We start from the raw sequence: 10,476 nt of genomic DNA on the forward strand, positions 1-10,476 counted from the left end.
TCAGAATGTGTCACAATTCCTGTCTTTCAAACAAAACAAACAATAAATAAAGATCTGTGTATCCGACTGACTGCTTGGTAAACGTATTAATGGAGTCTAATTTCATTGAGACATTGTAATAAAGTATTATGTATGACTGTTAATATGCTTAAGGACTCTTGGACTGACTGAAAAATTTTAAAAATCTTTAAGCAAGTTGCCTTATTTACTTAATTTAATTACATTTCATTTCACCTAATTTATTTTTATGCTTTATTTTATCATATAACCTTACTCTTGCTGTTTGTTTATGTTTAAATTCAACAGAATGCAATTCACCACAACTTGCAGGTAGGACATGAGGGTGAATGCAGCAGGTAAAAGTGGAGCATGGGGGGAAAATGAGGTGCAACAGCATGATTTCAGCTGACTGTGTGGTATAAGTAGAGGTGACAAACCTGGGACTGAGAAGAACTCATGAGAAGATTTAATTACTGTGGATAGAGAGCAGATTTACAATTTTCTGAAGAAAAATTTTACACTTTTTTTTTTATTCATCTCACATAGAGCATCAGGACAATTCAGGAGGTGAGGTATTTTTCCTCAATACATCCATCCATCCATTTTTGACTTTTAATCCTGTTAAAGGTCACGGGGGGCTGGAGTCTATCCCTGCTGCCTTCAGGTGAGAGGCAGGGTTCACCCTTGACAGGTCACCAGTCCATCACAGGACCAACACATAGAGACAGACAACCATTCACACTCACAGTCACACCTACAGTCAATTTAGAGTATCAATCAGCCTCGTCCCCTCTTGATGTCTTTGGACTGTGGGAGGAAGCTGGAGAACCAGAGAGAACCCACACAGGTACAGGGAGAACATGGAGGTTCCACACAGAAAGATCCTGTGATGGAGCCGGGACTCTAACCCGGAACCTTCTTGCTGTGAGGCGACAGCACTAACCACCGTGCCACCATTTCTTAACATGTCATTCTATTTTTTTATCATGCCAAAGCACAACAAAATTTGCCTCATGACAAATAGAGCAAGTGTAGAACCACCTCCAATAACAAGTGCCTTCTGTCGACATTTTTAACCTCACCAGTTTCCGTACCACAGTTATTGCATCTCCCCTTCAGGAGAGCTCCTGGCTTCTCAGCTGGACTAGATGGACACAGGGTGATATTGTATCATGCACAATATCACAACTTGCATAGAATTATGCAAAATTATGTAATAATTATTATTTCCTGGCACACAGACTTCGGACTTTAATCTCAGAGTTCAACCCGTAATGCAGTCAAAATGATAGTGAATCAGTGTTCCTTGATATACTTGTACTTGTTACCTAAACACATTAAAAAATGCATGTATAACATATCTATATCTAAATACCAGTATTTAAACCCCGCATGTACATTTGTGTATTTCACTCACTTGCACAAGTGCATCTGGAGGTCTCTCCCCAGCTGAATATTCAGAATGAAGCAATACAGAACAAAGTGGAGACTTTTTGGAGCATTTTAGCTGAAATTGCATAGCTAAAGATACAAATTGTGGCTCTCATTGAACACATAAAACAGAAAACTGTTGTCTGACAGGAAGACAGACAAAAACTGCTGGAGGGTCTTTCGACCTTTAAATGGCTCGTGGGTCCACCTTTTGCCAAAAGGTAAAACTTGAAAGACCTCCACCGCTGCCTTTTCTTTGCAATTTCTATCCAAAGTCAGAGGGCTGTGATTTAACCTTAATGTTACGTGTGTATTTCTGTCTGTCAGTCACTGCAACATATTCAGCAGGCAAAGTCAGATTGAGAAAACTAGCCAAACAAGAAGATCCATGTAGTTCGAATTGAGTGCACGTTTGTAGTACAGAAGGGTCTGATGGAGCTGTTGAGCAGGAAGGACCTAATTAGGCGGCAAGTCAAGAAAAAGCTGCAGAATGACTTGTACCTGGCCAAAAAGGAGCTGCAGGCCCATTGGAAAGGCTCATGAGTCCACCTTGTCCTAAAGGGCAAAAGATGAAGAATGTCTTCATTAACATTAACTTCATTTTTAAACACTCTAGGTTTAGTGGTGTATTTCCACCACTTGGACAGGTACAGCTGTAGGCCTCTACACAACAAACTAGCCAAAATGCAGAGCAACTGGAGGCCCACTATGATGATCTAATGGTGGGAGTGAAATTAAAGTTGCTGACAACTGAGTTGCTGAAGGAGAAGGAGGTCTACCAACAGCAAGTAAAGGGAAAAAGGACTGTTTAATAAGAAGGAGATCAGATTGAACCAAGAAGAATGAAGGTTTTAAAGTATTAATCTGAGTGTAGGAAGATGGTGGGAAAAGTGGAGGAACAAGCAGCAGAAATTAACTTTTAAGAGAGAAAAAATACAGTTCAAATACAGAAATGTAAAATATAACCAAAAAAAATAAATTTGAAAATATCAGGAGTATAGTATTCTGTCATAGAGAAGAAAAAAGATAGATCACCCAAGTGTTCCCTGTTCATATGGTTGTCATGGCACAGGGCAGCAAGCATGGACCACCAAGTCACCTGAAATGTGTTCTGTGTGGAAGGTATATGAAGTGCATGGACTACACCTGGAAAAAATTCCCCATCTCCATCAGTTTCTGCATCAGTCTTCATCAGAGAGCGCTGAACACTCATAGAGAACAAAAATGGTGGATTATCAGGTTCCTCCTTCAGTCCAAAGTAAGCTCAGACTCTTAGAGGATGGCTCAAGATTTGTGATGACTTATTTTTACTACCTTGCTTGATGGAGAAAACTCCCTTTTTGTCAGGAATGTAAATGAGACAACTAAGGTGGTTTCTTAGAGACAAACACGGTCCAAGTCAGCTTCTGCTTGTGCATACATAATCTGCAGTTACACCCTAGAAAAACAAAAACAAGATACTTTCCAACTAGCTGGAACTAGATGCAGAAACCATCCATCCATTTTCTACCGCTTATCCTGATGAAGGGTCGCGGGGGGGCTGGAGCCGATCCCAGAGGCTTTCGGGCGAGAGGCGGGGTTCACCCTGGACAAGTCACCAGTCTATCACAGGGCCAACACATAGAGACAGACAACCATTCACACTCACAGTCACACCTACAGTCAATTTAGAGTATCAATCAGCCTCGTCCTCTCTTGATGTCTTTGGACTGTGTCAAGTCAATCAAGTCAAGTCAATTTTATTTATATAGCGCCAGATCACACCAAAAGAGCTTGGCTCTTTATTGTAGCATTGAGAATCAAGCATCACAATAAACAAATTGAATAATCCGTCATATATCTATATCTTACAAATACATATAGGCTATAGAAGTAGGAATAATCTAGTTGAAATGAAATTGATATAGACGTGTAAAATATTCAAAGCACTGAAATGGAATTTAAATAGTTGTGTCCCGTTGTTCCTGTCTAGTATTAATATCTGGTACTGCTTTGGAGTCCTTATGTCACAATATTTGGAGACTACTGAAAGTTTATTAAATACTGGACACTCTTAAATAAATAAGAAACTGTGTAATATTTGCTCTCTACATAGAGGTCCGGTCACATTTATTGGACATTATGGGATAAATAAAACAATGAATTCTTGATTTATATGAACTTGGATGCTGTTGGATTACCACTAAAATCATGGTATTCTTGCCTTGGGTTTAAAAAAAACTCAGAAAAAACAAATAAAATTACAGAAAAAAACAAACAAAACTTTTGATTTTTCCTTTATAACATGGGTTGCTTATCTCTCTCTCAGTCAGTGTTCAGTGTTGGTCAGACAGAGTTTCAGGGAGAAAACCTTGGAGGGAAACATGTCCCCTGCGCATTCTTGCCAACAATGATCACATGTGGCTTTTCTTCCTCTAAATGAATGAATAATACAAATGGTCAAACTGAAGAGACACCACAGAGTTTCATCAAAAGATATCTTTTAAAACAGCGATATAATTCACACAGCAAACAGTTTGAGCCCTCAGGGCTCCTCCAGTGGTTCCTCCTCAAATGTTATGTCATCTCCAGAGCCTTGGGATGCCTGAGGACAACACAGACACGGTATACATGACTGCTTGTCTGTTTACAAGTGGCTGACTGGTTGACCGGTGCTGTTTATTATTAGATCTTCTCACCTGATCGAATTCAACATCATTGGCTGATTTCACCACATCAGCGTCCTCGGTGTATTCTGATAAATCCTACAAGAAATTTAAACAGCAAAGGATGGTGATGTAAAAAAATTCTTTGAGTCGTCTGCATTCACGAAGCAGTTTAAAAAAAAAAAAAGGCTTTCAAATGCTAACCAGCTCATTTCCATGTACAGCAACCATCCTCCCCATGTCCACGCTGTAAGAAAAGAATAATTGAGAAAGTTAAAAAATGTAAAGTAACCTTATGCAGTCAGAACATCAAGTTGTCTCAACGATTTGCCATTTGATTGTTCTAGGTTTCATTTCATTGTTGTAGCAATTACACTTTGTTTGTTTGACTAATTCTCACTAAATTCTTCATTTTGCCAATGTGAATTAGCTTACTGACTGAATGGTGAAAGACAATTAACCACACAGTAAATTCTAACTCTGGTCAATTATTTTCACTGGCCAAAATAAGTACATCCATACATTTTCTACTGCTTGTCCTGTTAACGAGGACAGGGGGGTCAGACCTGGAACCTTCCTGCTGTGAGGCGACAGTGCTCACCACCGCACCACTGAACTGCCCTAAACAGGTTCATGATTTGGAAACCCTGTAGACCAAACCGCACTGCACATGCGCTGGAGCTACGGTCCTCTTTCAACTTAGTCGTACCAACAACCAATTTCAAATCCAATTTATTCAATAATACATGTTTATGCACAATTAGGGTTGACATCATTGGTCTGATGTGTATTTTCTCGTTGATACTGATCTATTTAAATTCTCATGCCTGAACAATCAACACTACAAACTCTTCTGAATAGATTGTAGCTTTCTTTTTTACGGTGCAGTCCAAACTTGTGAGAACAATCAACTTGGTGACACTGACACTTGCAGCTGTTTACACTCATCAGACTTCTTTAATTATTGAGCGATGGATTTTTCCTTTCAAGTAATTGCAAATACCTGTCTTGAGTTTACAGACATAATTTTTCACCACGTTTATGTTTCCATAATACAGAAAGAATCAGCTTCATATATTCAAGTTGAAGCTAATGGTGCCCCACAGCCACCAATTACAAAGAACAGCAAAACTGCCCAAATATATGGATTCACAAACTCCTAAGTGCATTTTTCAGTTTAATTCTTCTTTATCCAGCTGCATGCTCAGGAATACACAAACACTTTGATTTGATCGAAAAACAAACAAATTATAACACTTCTGGTTTGGTGCGACCATGAATGGATACAGATGAGCCGGTTCGACTAAATGTGCCAGATGGTTGAGCTCGCGCTACTGTGAATGAGCAGCAAAACGAAAGTTTTATATTGAATTTGTTTTGTTTTTTTTATTATCTCAAGTCAAAGTAAAGTGTGAATTACTCAGCATTTGGCTACATAAAAAAATGTGTGGATTGTACCAGAATTAGGACGGACGGACTTGATAGTTCAGAAACGGATGTTTTTGACACTTTTGCTGTTTGTAATTGGTGGCGGTGAGTCGCCAATAGCTTCGTGCATGCCTGGCTCTTTCTGCATTCTGGAGACACCCAGAAGTGAGGAAATGGTGAAAAAAATTCTTTGTGAGTTTAAGACACCTACTTGTGAGTTTTTGAGAGGCAAAAACCAAAAATATACAGCATGACATGACCATCTTACTGCCCGTAGAGCAGACAGGGTTTCTATAAAGCGCCTATACTTAATTCTCTGCTATGAACTGTTCACATTTCTATTTAACGGGACTTTTCATGATGGGTCAGATTGAACTCGTAAACTAGTGGTAAGTGATTATCTATGGTACTATTATTCGTCTTTATTTTAAAAATGGGGCGGCACGGTGGTGCAGTGGTTAACACTGTCGCCTCACAGCAAGAAATTTCCAAAGCTCCAGCACGGGATCTTTCTGTGTGGAGTCTCCATGTTCTCCCTGTTCCTGTGTGGGTTCTCTCTGGTACTCCAGCTTCCTCCCACAGTCCAAAGACATCAAGAGAGGACAAGGCTGATTGATACTCTAAATTGACTGTAGGTGTGACTGTGAGTGTGAATGGTTGTCTGTCTCTATGTGTTGGTCCTGTGATGGACTGGTGACCTGTCCAGGGTGAAGGCTGCTGGGATAGGCTCCAGCCCCCTGCGACCCTCAACAGGATAAGCGGAAGAAAATGGATTGATGGATGGATTTTAAAAACGTGACTTAGCATAGCATTTATTGGAGACAAGTTAGTTTTGCAGTTCCTTGGTCATCAATAGACTATATGTGACCTGTTGACAGTGACGTGCGGTCAGGGGAGGCAAGTGAGGCCGTGCCTCACCTGTCATCATGGAAAGAAAAAAATGTAAATTGAAAAAATAAATGTAATTATTGTATTCATCCTTTGATTTGTTCTATAAAGTTATTTTGCTTTAGCTACAATTCACTGTAAGGAAAGTCAAGTGCAGTCATTCAGTTATTTTTTTTTCTCCTGAGTGGCCATAATTTCACAAGGGAGGATTACATTTCTAAGCTAAAACAATTTTCTAAATTGGATTTTCAGTCGAAGCAGGAGGTTAACGCTGAAGTATCCAAAGCGCTGAAGAAGCTATGGCAGACAGAAGCCAAAACATGGAGAACATTTTTTGTCTGTTTTTTATTATTAAATGCAGTTTTTTTTTTCATGTTTACGGATCTGATTGTGATGAAGTCAGTGCCTCACCAGCCATGAACCTCACCGCACGTCACTGCCTGTTGACCTCACCAGTGTGGACCACATGGCCACATTCCCTGCAGCAACATCAGCAGAAGTCTATGTATGTGCTATACAAAAGCAAACTGACTTGCCAGAGGCTCTTGAAATTGTCATCTCTTCAGAATTAAAGATGAGACAATCTGAGAGACTGAATCTTCACATCCTTTATCAGATGTCATTTCCCTCCTAAGTTGTCTGATAACAGCAATGAATGCTTCGACTTCATTGTTAGCTATTTTTTTTTTTTTTTTTACTTTGTTTTTCTTTTGACCAACACGTCCCAGCTTGGATGTGCAGAGTGAACTCTAATTGGAGCAATCTGTGATTATCAAATGGAAACTGAGAAATTACTCACAGAGACTTGTCCCCATACTGCCTTCTCCCTGGAAGAAGTTAAAATGATGTTACTTTGAAGTAGCAAATGAAGAGAAACAACAGCAGAGGAAAACAAGTCTGTGCACTCACTGAACATCACACCCATACAGCAACACCAAGAGACCAGGAGAACCAAGAACGCGGAAGATCCAAAGATGATTGCTACCACCGACACAGGAACAGCATTCAGCGCTGGAGGAAAATGAAGAGATTAAAGCAGACATCTAAAACGTTCAGAGGAATTCCACTCAATGACAAGTTGAACAACTACCATTTTTATCGAAGTACCACTTCTTGCTGCTTATGGTCGTGGTGTTGTCAAAGTTGTTGGACACTTCACAGTGGTACGTTCCAGAGCTGCTATGCTCTACAGACAGTATAAGTATGGACTGCTCTGGAGCCTGGTCAAACGTGTGGTAGAAGCTTCCTTGCTCATGCAGAAGGGTACTGTTGAAGAACCACTGGAACTGTGGATGAGATCCCTTCGCGGCCTTGCAGTAGAACAGCAGAGCAGTGACAGCATAGTTCTCAAAGTAGGGTTCATAATGCAGCTCCACTGGCCCGGCAACAGGAACTGATTGACAAATTATGAATTGTTAAGACAAAATTACGAGTCTGTTTTTCATAGTGATGTCAGCCACTTCAAACAAACAACAAAAAACATACCAATAACTAAGGGCGAGGATTGACTGAACACCACGTTCTTGCTATTGTTGGCCATACAAAAGAACCGTTCGTCATGTTGATCCAACTGCAGTGCAATTTTGAATGTGGCATATCTCTCTTCAACTGTTGTTCTGGCAACCATGTGCTGCATGTTGGTGAGCGAAAAGGTGATAGGTGGAGTCCCCTTTGTTGACCGGCACGTGACCAAGGCTGAATAGTTGTGGGAGTCCTCCTTCAACACAGTGAAGGACATCTCTGGTTCTGACACAAAGTCTGAGGGGGTAGAATGCAGGAGGATGTTATTTTCTGAGAAACTATATCAAAGCTATAAATCTGAGATAAGCAGGAACCTTTGACCACGACTGTTATGTTGGAGATCATGGAGGTGAAGTCCTTTGTTGTGGCTTTGGAGTTGGTGGCCACACACTTGTACAAGCCACTGTTTGCAGATGTGGTGCTGAGGATGACCAGAACAACAACAGATATGATATTGATTTCAGAACTTCCCACTCCTCCCAAACTTTGTTTGCTGATTAAATGAATAACATGTTCATTTGTGAATTATACAGCTATTGATGTTTGTTTTTTTTCTAAATTTGGAAATAAACAGCTGTTATTGTCATGTTAAGGTAAACTAATCCAAGCTAAGCAAGGTTAAGCTAAACTAAGCTAAGCTAAGCTGAACTCGGACCAACACGTCCTAGTTGGACTACCTTAATAGGCTCTTTTAGGGACAGATATTTGGGGTTTTCAAAGCAGGAAAAGATGGAATAAACAACATTAATGCTTGTTGCATCCATGCTCTGGCTTTGTGCATGTTCACTCATTAACATGACTTAGTTTGAAAATGAATGGAATAAACCAAATGGTTAATGCTAGTTTACGTCTGTGTTTTTCCTGCTTTGACAAGTCCAAATATCTCCAATGAAAAGGGCCTACAGCATCATTGGTGGTGTAGATTTTCTTTTTATTAATTTTGGACAAAAATAAAAAATAAACCAGCCCAGTTCCCAAAAGGTCAAATGTTAGGAAAATTTGTTTTAATCTGCTGCTGTGAACACACGTGTCTTTAAAAAATTCCACTCACCACTCCTGCACTCTTTGTTTACTCAAACTACGGATCCATTAAAAAAAAATGTTATGATTGGTAACAACACATTTGAAAATGAGATGAAGCATCTTAACCTGCTTTTGCCGAGAATACTATGACAACCGCATAGCAACTACCCGCTAATGCCGTAGCAGGTGTCCAGAAGCCGTTGCCATGGCACTGACCTGTAAATCAAGAGGTAATCATCTCTAATAGTGTGGAAAGGAGACTGAGAGAGAGGTCTCTCATCCAGCAGCCACTCGTAGGAGACATCAGGTTCAGTTTTAAGCAAACATTTAAGCTTCAGTGATCTCCCCTCAAAGATCTCCACTGCACTGGACCCCATGTCAACCTCCATCCCTCTGTCTGTGGGACAGAGAGCAATATACTGAGTTTCTGTTTACAGTCATTTCAGCACACAGTTCTCTCTGTTTGCCCACTAAGTCTGTGCACGAAGCTGACTTGTGACCGTAAGTAGAGCTCCCTTGATAAAGAGATTTTTTTTAATCTCAAAGTGACTCATCTGGTTAAAAATAATAGATAAATAAGTAGTGTTGCAATAATAGATGTGCATTAACTCCCATGAGTATAGCTTTTGGGAAATGGGTTTCTCTTTCAGTCCATTTAAAAACCATCGAAGCACATCACGTTACTGCCACAGGGACACTGGAAGATATTGAAACACTCACCAATGACTCTCAGGTGGTGTGTGTAGCTCACAGTGGGCTCTATGTCTGAATTGTTCTGTGCTCTGGCCACACACTCCAGGTTGCCATCGTGATAATCTTGGATGATGATGAGGAACACAGCAGTCTCCCCATCCAAAGAAGTGTAATCACCCAGAAACTTCCTATGACTTCCCACCCTAGACAAGACTGATCATTAGAGATATTTCCTTTTTGCTTCAAAGATTTTAGATTTTTCTTTAAATAGCTACTTGAATAACTGAAGCAGGATGGATTCATTCTTTGGGTAGACCTTCAATTCACAATTAAACTCTTCAATATCGCCGATCAAAGCCACCGAAGGTCCCAACAGCTTTGGACGCCCCAGAAGTGACTGGCCTGCCATAGAGTAAAAGGATGTAACAAGATTGCACTCAAGGGAGATTATTAAGAATGTATTGATTCACACACACACACACACACACACACACACACACACACACACACACACACACACACACACACACACACACACAAACAGACTGGACTTACTACTCTCCTTGCTACAGTAGCACAACCCTAGAGAGGAAAAGAAACCAAATTAGAAGAACTATGAGATAAAGTTTACTGTCGTGTTGTTCACCTGCTTACCCATCATGACCACAATCAGGAACCTGGACATTTTTTGAAGCGGTTGTAGACTTAATATATGCCAATCTTATGCTGTGAGATGCAGTTGCAAAGAATTTTGACAGTTTTCAAGGAAGCGCGTTGTGAGTGAAAAATACACACATGCATGCATTTTGAAACATGTGCAAACAACTGATAGTGGTGCACTACACCT

The 10,476-nt window shown here is 40.2% G+C and overlaps 1 protein-coding gene across 1 annotated transcript; it reads right to left on the reverse strand.

Annotated features, from left to right (window-relative positions):
* Positions 1-559: 559 nt before the first annotated feature.
* On the reverse strand, positions 560-10,439 carry LOC147257099 (Fc receptor-like protein 5). The gene is made up of 13 exons (XM_086210872.1): positions 10,284-10,439; positions 10,185-10,211; positions 9,905-10,031; positions 9,657-9,832; positions 9,153-9,333; positions 8,228-8,334; positions 7,878-8,150; positions 7,483-7,785; positions 7,302-7,403; positions 7,192-7,219; positions 4,281-4,323; positions 4,110-4,175; positions 560-4,015 (listed from the first exon to the last, which is right to left on the reverse strand). The coding sequence occupies exons 1-13, from the start codon at positions 10,312-10,314 to the stop codon at positions 3,956-3,958; spliced, it is 1,524 nt and encodes a 507-aa protein (XP_086066998.1). The 5' UTR covers positions 10,315-10,439; the 3' UTR covers positions 560-3,955.
* Between the last annotated feature and the right edge of the window lie 37 nt (positions 10,440-10,476).

The sequence above is a fragment of the Aulostomus chinensis genome, chromosome 8 (assembly GCF_037954235.1).
Source record: "Aulostomus chinensis isolate RoL2024-O1b breed Wild chromosome 8, RoL_Achi_v1.0, whole genome shotgun sequence".
NCBI lineage: Eukaryota > Metazoa > Chordata > Actinopteri > Syngnathiformes > Aulostomidae > Aulostomus > Aulostomus chinensis.